We start from the raw sequence: 15,258 nt of genomic DNA on the forward strand, positions 1-15,258 counted from the left end.
AATTTTTGTTTTATTGAATGCAGCAAAAGAAATGTATTATTATATGTCACATTAATAACTTTGATATTCAACTTTATTTGCAAATACCTGCTATTTAAAGATTATCATGCTCAAACCTAAGTACAAATACCATAAATGGCAAAAGAATCAGGTTGCCAAGCTCCTCCATGAGCACCATTACTAAATGACACTTCTAATTAGCCCATGGATTAAGCAAATAAATAAAAGCTCCTGTCTCTGTCCAGCCATCACCCCACTTACCACACTGTACCTTATTTGTCTGTTTAGTTATCTGTCTTTTCCACTAGATGCTAAATTCTCTGAAGGAAGGGAATCCATCTCATTGCTTTATATCCCCAGCACTTTACACAACACCTGGCACTTTGCAGGCACTGATATTTCTCTATCATTTGAATTTTAAAATAAAAATACATTCATGTACTCCTTTAAAAAAATTAACTAAGAGTCTTAAAATTATTTTGTGTGAAACTAAACTGTCAGGAAATGTGACGTCTCTTTGTATGGACCATACTTAGCCTTTGCCATGATTTCATACAAGAGGTCAGAAACAGAGGTGTGCTCCCATTGGGCCATAGCTTTAAAAAGCATCATTAATTACTGATTAAAATCCCAGGGCTTCAAGGCTCAGCGAAGCAAATAACTTGCCCAAGCCTCACCATTCTTTAATGGTGGATTTAAGACTCCAGTCCAAGTCTGTCTGATGCCCCAGCCTATGCTCGTTTCACATTCCAGTCTGTCTTGACAAAAACACACGTAGGCCCAGCACGTGTGTTCCTCTCTTACACAACATACAAACTGCTTCCTTTCACCGGTTTCTTGATTGACTTAATACCCTACCATTGGTCATTTGTCCTTTATAAAAGAAAATGCTACAATCTTTTATATAATGACATTTGCTAAAAGCCAATATTCATTTTAATAATTTTAATGAGAGAAATCTAGTACATAGTGAACTGTGTTGGGAAGAATAAAGCACGATTATAACTTTAGAAGAGAATGAATGACCCATACAGTCCTTTCCTAAACTCTGTGAAATGCTACAGACAAATCCATGGGTTTTTATGACGAACATAGAAAATGCCAAGGTTTACTTCCAAGATGTTAATAGTCAGCCATCAAATGAGGACATTTTGTTATGTTTTATTCACAATAATAATCTCTACATAATTTTGGTTATAGATGGTAGACAGAGACAAAAAAAAAAAAAACAGATGTGAAAAACCTATCTACGTCTTCTAAACAATTTTAATTACAACAGACTTCTCAGGTTTCCTGTACCCTCAACACTTAGTAAACCCACATATAAAATAAAATCAATTTCTCTTTTGTTCTATGGAATCACAGAAACATAAAATATACAAATATATCACACAGTACTATATAAGACTTCAAAAATAAGTATCAGTGGATAAAAGCCATTAAATATAAAGAGCATACATATTTTTATGGTAGACATTTAAAAATGTGGCATTGTATGCATTTCCTTGACTCAGAGATTAGAATAATTTTATACTGCTATTGAAAGACAAACAACTTTAATTTTCTCTATAATACTGTCTTTTGGCATTCCTGCCATATGCCATGGGAAAATCTTTTGTTTACTAATCAAATAAAAAAAAAAAAAACCTTTATTTCCAAAATCTAAGAGTAATACACCTAAGAGAGACTGGTAATCTTGATCTGAGAAGACCAAAATAAAGCAAAACCATTTATGCCAGTCACCTTGGGAGACAAGTAAAAAAGTATGATGAAAAAACACAGATGTGTAAAATTGACAGAAATCAGTTTTAAATAAATGTTCTAAATACCAAATGTGGAATCTTAAGAGTGCTTTTTGCATTCTCAGTAATAACCAAATGCAAAAAAGCCACTCAATGTAGTACTCACCCTTCACTTAAGTTCCCAGGTAAGCACAAACATACAAAGAAGAAAACAGTTAACTACTATAGTTCATTTATTTTAAAAATAGGGAATAAGCAAAAGACAAGTTCATATTCAGTCTCTCAGCCAATTCAGAAAAGAAATATGACAAGCATAAAATGATTTTTAAAGGAGAGAGAAACATTATGCTCAGCCAAAGGTAATTCAAAACAGAAGATCACTGAAATTCTATTTCCCTGCTCTTAGAAATGTGACTATGTGTACATAGCTAAGTTTTCCAAAAATAGTTTGCAGCAGCCACAAGGGGGCGAATTTAGACTTGAAGTTGGGGCTAATAAAATTCACCCTATAGGCTGCTTTTCTGTTGACTGCAGCATTGGCAGATTTAACAAGGGGAAAGTGTGGTTCTGTGCAGGGTGTGGGGGACCCTGAGGAGGGTAAGAGTACAGACCAGCTGACTTTTCACCAATACGTATCAGGCATTGCCCAAGGGAGAGGCTTTAAGTCCAGGGGATGTGCATATTTCCTTAGTTGGAGGTCCTTCTATCAAAGGAGCAGGGACATTTCTTAGGCTTCATGCCTCCTTTTGCTCGAATCCTATACAACTCCTTTGGCTTCTTAGATACTCTAATACTGGGTGGCCCCAGAAATAACTGGAAGTGGTCATCTAACATACTCCCATGTCACTTAATGTACTCTCATGTCTTTTAGTTGACATCAATTTATCCACAAAATTCTGATCATCCATGGCCACGATGAAGCAGGGGCAGACCTTGTACTGTGGTGATAACCTTGACAGAGCCCCTGAGAAGTCCTGCCATGCATCATACCCAACAGCTCTGCCATAACTGCCTGAGAGATTCCTACACTACTGTTTATCATTGAAAATTTAAAATATGCAACGATCTTTATAGTAACTTGGAAAGGATGATAGAAATGACACTTAGCTAATGAAACAACAAGCAAAAAGTAACACTGAGACATGAATCTAGATTCTGGGCAAATGCCGAGAGAGAAGAAAGCAGAAAGAGGTTGCATTTTGATAACTATATCATAGGCAAAATCCATCATCAGCATACAGCCCTGCAATGATCACTTCATAGGTCATCTCTGTTAACTTCTGCTGTCAATCTAAATGAAATAAACAAAAAGCTGGGACCAACAAAGACAGATTTCAAGCTGACTCTGTAGAGAGAATAGGTGGAGATAATGAGGTATAAAACAGTCCCTGAACTTTAGATTCAGAAAATCTATTTAAACCACATATGTGGGAATAAAATGGCCACAACACAGAGTAGTGCATGATTAAGGAAGGCTTAATGAGGTAGCCTTCCCAGGATGGGTAAGATTTACACACACGGAGACAAGGAAGGTCGGTATCCAAGACTAGCAGAACTGTAATTTGAGCAAGGCACAAAGACTGAAAAGCACAGGGTCTGGTGAATAGACCAGTTTGATACTTGCTAGAGAGAAGAGAAAAAAAATTGGAACTTGGACATTTTTGCACGCAATGAGTAAAAATAGTGAAAAATGTATGTGCCCAAACACAAAGATAATGAAAATCCAGTAAAATTGGACTTATTGCTGATTGCTATTCTTTGTATGAAAAAGATGTCTGAGCAAAATGTCAGCAGTATGCCATGCTGAATGGTTCAAGTAAGGAGAGTCTAAAATGCAGAAAACTATACTTGAGGGCTTTGCTTTCTTTCACAACAGGGTTGGCAGTGTAAAAGAATGTTCAAGGCTACCTGTGAAACTGCTTTACTCATATGCCCAATAACAACAGCCTCAATTTTTAAACATGAGCAACTCTTTTTCGGTATATTGTGAATCCCCTCTAAGGGCAGGTATATATGTCAGCAAGTTCAGGCAACCTATGTACAACCTACTAATTTGCTGCATGAGCCTGCAGAAAGAGTGCCTATACATGGGGTCACATTGCCACAAGTCAATGGGATGAATGGGGTTTTTGAGGGAACCTAGAAGAATTACAATAAAGCATACTCTAAATCTGTAGTAGTATACATGGTAGCATGATATATCTCATTCTTATAAAGGACGACTGTAGCATTTTTAATCTTATTTAGAATATACAACTAATGCGTACTTGTTTCCGGGTTTCTTTCCTTCTAATGTATTTAGATGCTGTTCAAGGGTCTCCATAAGACTGCTGGGAGCCTACAATAAGAAAGTAAAAATAAATGTCTGCATTGCTTTCTTTCAAAGTAAATACACTGGAACATCACTGTAACTTTGTATGGTGGAGTTCTGTGGGTGGACCCCAATACATATGTGAGATGATTTCATTCCAAGTCTTTTGGCACTTAAATATTTAAATTCCATGGAATCTCAGACAGGCCATCGTACATATACTTACTCCCACTGCATAACAAATAGCACTACAGCATGGTTTCAGTGTAGAGATTACATTGGATAGACTTTTCTATGATACTATTTATATGCAGTAAACTCAAATCAAGTTAACCATATATTTCCATAAGACCACATGAAAAAAGAATAGGTATTTGTATCTAAGTAAGAAATATAAGTGCCCAAACACAAACTTACAGAGGTTTGAAAATACAGTAAACTCTCACTTATTTCTGTTTGACTGACATGTTAGGAAAAATTGCTACTATATTAAGTAAAAGGGGGGGGGGGGTAAGTGATAGTTGTGGAGAAAAGAATACAACTTTAATAGTCAACAACAATTAAGATTTTCTTATTACTGAGCTACTTAATTTATATACATAATAAATACTTTAGCAAATATGATAATGTTAAACTACTGTGTATTGCCAAATTTAATATATTTAACTCTTTTATTAAAAGGTACCTGAACTGTTTTTATAATAACATTTTAGGCAATACAAAGTGATGGCATTTACTGTATATTAGAAAGAGAAATATGAGGTTCATATATATATTCCACTCCATCTATTCCTCAAACATTAGAAATTTAATGTCATCTTTAAATAATTTTAACCTAAATTAGACCTTAATAGCAGCATAAGCATTCAAAGAACAGCATTCCACGAATGAAATATGTAACTACATTTATAGATACATTAAATTCTAACAGCCTTCAAATTAATATGAAATTGATTTTGAAGACTTTTAATATGCTAACTGCTAAAACAGCTCACAGAATTCAAGGAAATTCAAACAACTGTACATTTTACATTGTACCTAAATGACAAAGTAAAATTCTTATTAAAGTTTTTTAATTTTAAAGGTTCTAGATATCTAATACCATTTTCATTTCACCAATAGATTCATGAGCCATCTTAACAATTATGTGGTTATTATATATGTAATTGTATGATTATTATATATATAAATTACTAAATGAGCCAAACATGTAAATTTATAAATATAAGTTACTAAGTGAACAAAAATATTAACTTCATCAAAGTGATGGAGGTAGGGTAGAAAGAGTCAGACCTGTGACCATTATCTAAAACATTATGGACTCTAGAAAAGAAAGAGTAATGATTATAGGGGATGTAGTAAATTTAGAAAATTATAAAAATTATGATTTAAAAATATAACTTAGGTGACAGTAGACTTACTCAACAAATTCCAACAAATTGCAAATAAGAGTATATCTCTAAGTTTAAAAAAGGTAAAAATTTAAGATGTAAGGAAAATTTTGCTCTATAGAACAAACACTATACTATAAAGACATGTTCATTTAATAAACAGAATATGCATTGCCTTATTAAAAGGAAAAAAAATAGAGCCTCACAATTTTTAGGCAAACTAACACCCAATAACTTCAACATTATCATGCTAATTTTCATAATACTTATTATTATAATTGCCATAACAATGGAACCTAGGAAGCCTGGGAATAGAACTTCAAAATTTTCATATTTCTATTTTTTTTCACTGGGATTGTAGTAAGGAAAAAATACATCAAGCCACAGAACCTCTCCCTGGTTATAAGACATAGGTCTTCTAAATGATAAATGCAAAGTAAAGAAAATGTGATTCTAAAACGGTTTAAAAAGACAAGTGCTACTTACAGTCCCAAAACAGAACAATATGGGATAACAAAGAAAGAGGTGGTGTTTTCACCTATAAACTTCCTTAGTTTCTTAAAAACAAACAAACCAAAAAACCAGAGGACAGTTTGCAATTCCATTCTTTTTGCAAGGTTTTTTCATAATTTAAGGATGAAAAGTTTAAAATAAAGTACCAGTCACAAAAATCGTAATAGTTAAACAATTTTTTACTAAGAGCAGACTACAAAACTGACTTTTGTCTTTAAGGGGAGTTATTTTGTAATGAATTGCAGATACAATTAAATTTGGAGCATTTTATCTTATAGGTTTAAAAATGCTTCATCATTTATAGTTTTTATAAGGACATGTGAAGTGTAATAGAAATAAATTCCTCAAGTGTTTTTGGAGGAAAAAACAATTTTGATAGCAATATTCACAAATGTAGCAGTATCAGCTGCCTTAACTCTATCTATGGCAATGAGTAGAACTTGGCATATAGTAGACAAATAAACAAAAACGGTGTCAAATTTCCAAGGAACAAAACTTTGAGAATACCTCTGCTGTTGGAAAAGGAACTTAAAATAACAAACTACAATTAGCAGTTATCTTTAGTTCCTTATTTTTAAAAATGCTGAAGTCAACGGGCCAATCAGGTGGAAAACACCAACCCAAAGACCAGAGTCAGCCTGTGAAAGCTAACAGGTAATAGCAATGTATCACAGTTATCCATTCATCAGTGGGACAGTTGTGTTTTGTTTTTTTTTTTTAACTTTTCTTTACCAGCAGTTTTCAGATCAACCAGAATTCCTAATAAGAAAACCTGAGATGTTTTTCATAAACGGAGGTATTTTAAATTTGGAATGCACATACACATATACACACCCCAAACAGGAAATGATATTTTGAAAATCCTTTTCTTGGAACAAATTTAAATCCGACTTGTGAGCCCAGGATCAAAAAGGAAGCATTCATCTACAATTCAGATACTTTAGATTCTAATGCATCATTAAAACCAAACAGGAAAAAAAGCAACCAAAAGATCCTTCAAATTTTTCATCATTAGATCTCAGAAACCATTTGAAAGTGCTAAGAAGCAGTTCTGATACTGTATTATTCTTCTTCTCACCCAATATAGCACTTTTGAATGTTTTGTTAAAAGTTCATTGATGTTCATAAATCATTTAAATGCAGTTCTGATGATATTATATGCACAATTATTTAAAGAGGGCTACAGATGACCACACTGGTATTTATTGTGCATTTTCCAACCAAAATGATGTCCATTAAATTCCTCTGCTCCACCTTGCTGTAAGAATTCTCATCTTTCCAGTTACAAGCAGCCTATTCTTACTCCCAGTCAGTAGGTAGCCTTCTGACCTCCAGCTCCTCCTTAGCCCTCTTCCATGTTGGGTATTTTGGTTCACTGCCACAGCTAGATTCAGTGGCTGTAATGGCCACACAGGAACTGGCAGAGAGAACCTAATCTCAAAGGTGTTAAACTGAGTCCACACAACCTGGTATCTCTGACCCATTTCCAGATTAACCATGGTCTAACACTGTCTAAAAGACTAACCCTAGAATAGTTCACATTCCAGCTCTGCCTGACCATACCATCATAGTGGGTCTAAACTGCCAGATCAGTTAGAAGCCTCCAGTAGACCTATGGAAGGGGTTCTAAATAAGAATTAGGAAGTATATTTAGCTCTGTCACAATCCTAACAGAAATCACAATTAGGTTACTTACTAAGAAATTTCAGAAGCACTCAATACTCTTGTATTGAGATTTAAGTATATGCTGGAGAAATTAACTAGGGAATGCTTAAGTGTGTGTGAAGAAGTAATTTAAGAATAAATGTTAATATGGAAGTTTATGTGGCTCTTAAGGACACTAAAATAGCAGAGGAAAGAATGATACCAGATTCTAATGAATCTCTACCACAGAATACCCAGGGCACAACTTTACCTTCTTTAAGGACTGGATATCTGTTCTCCAAATTAGAGTAACGCAATGTACAACGTTAAACAATATGTCTCTGGACTTTCTGAGAGGAGATTATATAAGTGATAATGAATACTATAGTAACATTAAAAATTAAACCCAAGTATGTGAATCCTTCTTTCAATGATACCTACAATTTTCTAATTTTAAAAACAAAAAGGTATTTAAGCATTCTTTTAAACTTTGTCTCTTTCAAACACTGTATGAACTGAGACAAATGAGGGTCTATTTTCTTAACTGAGAGCCTCCCTGATATGATAGTTTTACTTTTATTCCACAGTGAGAGCGGTCTATACAGTTTAAATAAAGGTGATTTACTATCTCTAAAAGCTATTCATTGAGCAAAACATTTTAATATCTACCTTTTTTAGGTTAATATGTATTATTTATCTGGGCTATTTTACCAAACTACAATGTAAATGTTTATTATCATTAAATAATTTAAAATGAAAGCATACTGATTATCTTCACTTTTTATTACAGCGTTATTAAATTCATGCGTCCATATCTAATAAAAAATTTTTAATGGTACTTTACATACTTAATATCTAAACCATATCCAAAATGATACTAATATCTTATTCAGGTACATATCTGATCAAAGAACACTATCTTCTCATAATAGCAAAAATATATTAATATTCTGTCTACTAGAAGCAGTGATCTCCCAACTTTTAAGGCAAAAAGTACAATGCCATCATGTTTGAATTGTTCTCAAAATTTTACTTATGAAAGATTATTGGTATTTAGTTGGTATATTAATAACATAAATACAGAGACTATTACTTTGGGGTTCTCTAATTTTTAATAAAAATTTAAGGTTAAAATTATTTTAAATCTAAAAACATTGCAAGGGATTATAGTCTATTATATACATTTTGACATTATTAAAAACTGGGTATTTTTCATTACGAACATTTCCTTCTATTACAATTAGTTTTTATTTATGAAGACAGGAAACTCATACATTCATTGGTGGTATGCAAGGAGCTCTATATTCTCTCTTATCATCTCACTGTCTCTAGTTAAAGGACATGTTTGGGATAGAATTTACCATAACAGAGTAAAGAGTTGATTAAATAAAAACAGTTCCTGCCAATTATGAGAAAAGTCACAAAGTAATTCTGCACACGTGAATGGTCTTGATTCTACATATTAGGAACCCTACAGTGTGCCCTCTTGACACATAAAAAGATTGATAAGATAGCACCACTATTGTTTTTGCTTACCAGATGGTCCCTCGAAAAATCACTTATCTACCACGAGCATTTTTTTTTTTTAAAGGTTCTTTTACAGAATTTCTTCCACTTCACAGGGGAGTCAAGAATCAGTGCATACCTGGGAAATGTTAAAAACTAGGAGAATAGCAGAAAAAACATTCCTAATGTTCTGACTACATGCCTACCAATAGTCACTGTTCATAAAGCATTTTTCAAACATTATTCAAGGTTTCATTTTGAATCAAGTTCAAGAATGAAAACACAGTCTCAATAAGTAAATTCAGTTGCCTTTAAAGAAGAAACTGTGTTAAATGGGCAGGAAAATCTTCACATTATCTCCAGAAATATATTCAATAGCTAGAAAAAATAAGCAAGCCAAAATAATTTCCAAGAAAGTTGGCTGACTTAAATTCAAAATGCATTAAATGCTTACAAGACTATGCCCTAGGTAATTTATGGCAAACCACTATGGTGGTTTAGTAAAGTACCACTATAGGGGTATAGTAAAGTATACTATACTTTTTATTCAGAGAATCACTTACCTGTGTGAGGTCAGGAATGTCACCTTTATCAATGCCAACTTGCTGCAGATTAAAAAAAATAAGTTACTTAATGGGAATTTTAAAAATTAATTTCTTTGCATTTAACAGATTACCCACAGGATTAGTTAAGTACGGCTCAATCCTGGTATAAAAGAATTGTCAATCTCACTTTGAAAATATGCTTTGTGTAGTTTTCTACTCAATATAACAGAGGAATGATTTTGTTAATGTAGTTAGATATAACAAATGCACAGAATTTTACTGGAACCCCAAAAAAGACTTAAGAAATTGAAATATAAAATGTAAAGGTTTCCTCCAAGGCTAATGGCAACTAAAAGCCTAAAACAAAATTCTTATACTAAATTTAAATTAATTATACTCAGTAAGTCCTCTGGACAGGGAATGTTCATCTTAATAACTTGTTCAGAGTATAGTATCCACCCCTCTTCCCACAGAGAACCATTTTGTTTGTTGCTTATGTATCCTTCCAGAGTTTCCTTATGTATATCCAAGGAAACAGGAAATTTATAAATACATATTTACTTCCCATGTTACTATACAATAATAGTGTATTACATACACTGGGCTTATATTTTTCATTTAATGATATATCTTAGACCTATATCCACATTAACACATAGAGTTTCCTTATTTTTACAACAGCTTCTTTTCCTATTATTTATTTATACGAGTCATGTATTAACAAACACTGAAGTTGCTTCCAGTCTCTTGCCTTACACATAATGTTGCACACACCATTTTTCACCTGCGTGGATACATCTGTAGGATGCATTTATAGAAATGGAATTACTAGGTAAAAGCATATGTGAATTTTTAGTGTTGGTAGCTTGGGGAGAGAGGTAAGGGAGGGAGGAAGAGCAGAAAAAGAGAAAGAAAGAACAAGAAAAAGCAAAAATATGGTAATATATTAATGAAGTGAATCAACGAAGAGAGTATATAGGTGTTGACTATATGCTCTATCAACTCTTTTGTAGATTTTAAAACAATTCAAAATAAAAATTTGGAGAAAAATACAAATCATAACTTAAATTCTCTCATTTTATAAATAATGAAATTTAGGCTCAAAGGAACAAAGTGGGTTAAATTAAGTCTCTCTCTTTGAGAAATGAACTGCTTTGATGTTGATGGAAATGCAGAAGCCAATACATGAAGCGTAAATGTTCGGCTCCTACAAAGACAATAAGACAAACTGGAGGTTGGAAAATCTACCCGTGTGACAAATGCTTAACTAAGTTATTTCTTTTGCTTTCTCTCTATATACAGCAGGGTTTCTCAGCCTTGGCACTATTCACATCTTGGGATGATAATTCTTTGGTGGGGTTTGTCTTGTGCACTGTAGGATACTGGCAACATCCTCGGTCTCTACCTACCGGATGCCTGTAGACTTCCCCCACCTCCAGTTGCGACAACTAAAATGTCTCAAGACATTGGTTGCTGGGGATGTGAGGGGAGCATTAATTGCCTAGTGTGAAGAACCAATGAGGTAGAGCACTGACCCTCATCCCTCTAGAGCAACTTAGGCTGCAGATTCCTCCCAGATGTGTAGACTTTACCTGCTAATGACTGAACTCTGACTTTAGGGAAGCTACTCCTGCTTCCCTAAACTCACTTAAATATTACAAATTATGGAAATTATAAACTAAGGTAACTTCATTCCTTTTATTTCTATATTTTAATACCTCTTTAGGTGATCCATTAAAATACTAATATGAATGAAGTCAGCATGTTTGAAATTAAAGTATTATGGATCTTTAATACTGGGATCATCTTGGCAAAAGGTGATGTGTTTCTCTTAAATAGTTAACACAACTTTCTTGAACAGAAAGACATAATTTAGGAATTCTTCCTTGACACTGCTATTTTCACTCACCTGAACTTCTGAACCATAATGTAATTGAAGGCTTGAGCTGAGGGGTGGCTGTATTACAGAAATCTCATCACTTTCTGTCTGCAAATATTCTGGGAGATATAACTCCTACGACTTGGTATTTATCTTAGAATAGCAAACTAAGAATAACTTACTTCTATAAAAAAGGAAGTGTGTTTAGCAAAAACGCCTATTACCTATAAAACAACCATTTTACAAAGTTTCAGTTCTCTGCTTTAGGAGACTTCATTGTAAGAATTCAAAACATGGGAAGTTTTCTACATTTTAAGCAATTCTTCTGGGATATTTGAATATTTCCATACTAGTTGTTTGACAAGTCTATATTTCTTTTAGTATGGCAGACAATTCATTAACATTTGCCAAATAGCCAATATACACAGTTGTATTTTAAAAATGACATTCTGCAAGTCTTCTGTACATTCTTCAGGAAAATGGTACTAACTACAAGGTAACTATTTGGTATGAGTCCACACATATGCACACCACACAAGAGCCGTCTGGTAGAGAGGGAAGCTTTGTACATGTGTTAAGAAATTTCTGTATTTACCAATCATAACCAAACTACTGGTATTCAAACAATTAATGTCTAAATTATGAACAATGTAACTTAAATAAAGAAAACACAAATGGTTACTGTTAGCCCATTGTGGGTTAGCATTTATTCTATGAAAAATAATTTTGTAAATTAGTATCATTCTATAACAAAGTCCTGGTCATAACGTTCAAATAAAAGTATAATACTGTATTCAGTTATTTGAAGAAAAACTCTCAGAATGACATTGAATTTCTATATATTTTCTTTTCGACAGCCTGACATGGGCCCAGGCTGACATGAGGCTATCAAGAGACATAAAATAAAGTTTTACATCTAAAAACAGAATGGGGCGCCTGGTTGGCTCAGTCAGTAAAATGTGCGATTTTGGCTCAAGTCATGATGTCATGGCCATGAGACTGAGCCTTGAGCCAGGCTTCATACTAAGTGTGGATTCTATCTTCACACTCAGCTTGGGATTCTATCTCTCTTTCCCTCCCCTGCTCACTCACACACACTCTCTCTCTCAAAATAAACAAACATTAACATTAAAAAAATACAGAATGAATCAATAAATACCCCCTTTCTCATGAAGACCTTGAACCCAGCCTTAGCGATTAGAGAAACATATACCCCAGGCTGTCACATGCCCAGCTCCTTACCTTAATGTATACAGTAAGAGATAGGAAAACTGACTAGCATGTGCACCAAGCATTAATGAAACAATGAAAGGATGTTCTGCTCTGATGCTTAGGCATTACTGATCTTTTCACAGAAAAAAAGGGAAAATTTTACTAGATTATTTTGATAACTAAGGCTAAACCACAGGAAAATCTTATCAAATACAAAAAATAAAACTTGTGTTGCAGCAAAAGTGAAAGTTTCAAGCAATTCTATCCTTCCTTAAAGACAACCAACATCAATAAACCCATGAGAAGTACACATGAATATGCTTTAATGTATATGTAATTCCTATACACTCTTCTTTACTGCTTCCCATATTATATACAAGAAAAGACTTTTATTCTGATTACAAACTATTTGGATCAAAGGTCAAGAGGTAGCACTTTATAACATTATTTTAGTCTCCTAATATGAATGTGACAATTATTATTCCTTGTGAATAGATGAAATTTGAAAGATTGATAATGCACAGACTAGAGTGCATTGGAATTGTGTGTATAAAACGCTTGTTCTGGCGTTATATTCTGAAAATGGCAAAAACAGCAAAAACATGGGATGAATGTCCAATATCCATGGCATCATATGCTTCAGAACCCCCCTTACACAGCACTCCAGTTAGTGCTAACAATTCGTTCACTGACATGTAAGAGAAGAACCAACTGGTCATCCTGCCAAAGGACTATAGTAACAACGTTATCTCTTCCAATATCAGTATTCATCAATAACTAGATTTCATAAAACACTAACTTACAGGTAACCTCAGGAACACCAACTGTATGGTTACACAGTTATTATGATTACGAACAAAGAGATATCCTTAAGAAACAATGTATAAACTTCATAAAATTAATGAAATTTTCTGTTTAATTTTTTCATTGTGTTTAAGTCATTGACAAAGTAAGAAGGTCATATTTATGACTTCTACACACTAACAACAATACACAGACTTTCCTAAGGGCTTTTTCCCACAGGGCTCAGTAAAAAGGAAGCCCTTCCTTACAATCAAAGATCGCCATTAATTAGAAGGGGAGATGAACCACCTTGCAGAGCTGAGAATCTGCTCAGTGTCCAGGACACCTGTATTTGAACACAGAATGATCATTAACTGGGATGCAGGAGTGCAGAATACAGTTGTGGATGAGAAGCTGGAAGACATGACCTCTGAGTTCACTTCCAATCCTAACACACTGGGGCTCTGGGACAGAATGTCTTGACATATTATAAACCCTACTATTGACTCCAGATACATAAATTAATATTAACAAAATTAATATTCTTTGTTGGAATGTTTTTCCAACAAAGCTTAATATTACTTACCTCTGCAACCTTGAGAAATTCAGATACTCGCGTCATTCTAGTTAGAAATCGTTTGTAAATTTCTAGGGCATCTTTACATTGTCCTTTCTTCATTTCAAAAAACTTTTCTGGAAGAGATAGACAAGCATTTTGAAAAGGCTATTGTATTCAATTTTCTTCTAAGTTTATGTTAATACTATTAATTAAAACCTAGGGGTGCTTGGGTGGCGCAGTTGGTTAAGCATCGGACTCTTGATCTCAGCTCAGGTCATGATCTCATGGTTTGTGAGCATCAGGCTATCGGCGCAGAGCCTGCCTGGGATTCCGTCTCTCCTTCTCTCTGCTCCTCTCCTGCTTGTGCTCTCTACTCTCTCTCTCAAAATAAATAAGTAAACATGGGGTGCCTGGGTGGCTCAGTGGGTTAAGTGTCTGACTTTATCTCAGGTCACGATCTCATAGTTAGTGGGTTCGAGCCCCGCATTGGGCTCTGTGCTTACAGCTAAGAGCCTGGAGCCTGCTTCACATTCTGTATCTCTCTCTGCCCCTTCCCTGCTTGTGCTGTCTCTCAAAAATAAATAAATAAATAAATATTAAAAAATAAAATATAAATTAATAAACCCACAATTTTCGAAACACCTAAATGAATGTTTGGATCAAAACACCAGGCCTTAAAACCCACATGAGGTACTAAAGCACCTAACCAAGGAGACCTGCAAAGTTTAAGAACAGTGTTATGTTCTAGGTGTCTCAAACGAAGGCATTTAAACAGTAAAAGCACAATTAAAGTAGAACATATGAAATGTCACAAGTGAAACTCATGATCCATATGTCCCAGTACCCTGCTTTATCAAATACTTGCTGATGATCTCAAAAGTTATGATTGTGTTCTACAGCATTCTTATTTTCTTGCTAGCTCATCATAAAGCAATAAACTTATCCAAATTAAAGAATTCTTTAAATTGTCTACACTCCTTATAAATTGATACTTTTGTTGTCCATAAGTGATTTTTTTCAAACATTATAATGTGTCTCTTAGTTACAAAGTAGTGGAGTTTTGTGAAAACCATTTGGTTTACCAAACTCATCATGACTTTCTAATACATAATTGCATCCTTTTTCTTAACCTTCAACTTCCTAGACAGAAAAACAGAGGTGGATCCGTTTGCT

At 34.0% G+C, this 15,258-nt stretch overlaps 1 protein-coding gene across 4 annotated transcripts in view; it reads right to left on the minus strand.

Annotated features, from left to right (window-relative positions):
• SNAP91 (synaptosome associated protein 91) overlaps positions 1 to 15,258 on the minus strand; it is a 145,006-nt gene that overhangs the window by 66,246 nt on the left and 63,502 nt on the right. For all 4 annotated transcript variants that reach the window (XM_042939273.1, XM_042939272.1, XM_042939271.1 and 1 more), the window contains exons 8-10: positions 14,113 to 14,219; positions 9,671 to 9,712; positions 4,010 to 4,080 (exon numbers count right to left, since the gene is read on the minus strand). In XM_042939273.1, coding sequence (XP_042795207.1) covers positions 4,010 to 4,080; positions 9,671 to 9,712; positions 14,113 to 14,219 — 220 coding nt within the window. The remainder of the gene's footprint in view (positions 1 to 4,009; positions 4,081 to 9,670; positions 9,713 to 14,112; positions 14,220 to 15,258) is intronic.

Source organism: Panthera leo, chromosome B2, assembly GCF_018350215.1.
Source record: "Panthera leo isolate Ple1 chromosome B2, P.leo_Ple1_pat1.1, whole genome shotgun sequence".
Taxonomy (NCBI): domain Eukaryota; kingdom Metazoa; phylum Chordata; class Mammalia; order Carnivora; family Felidae; genus Panthera; species Panthera leo.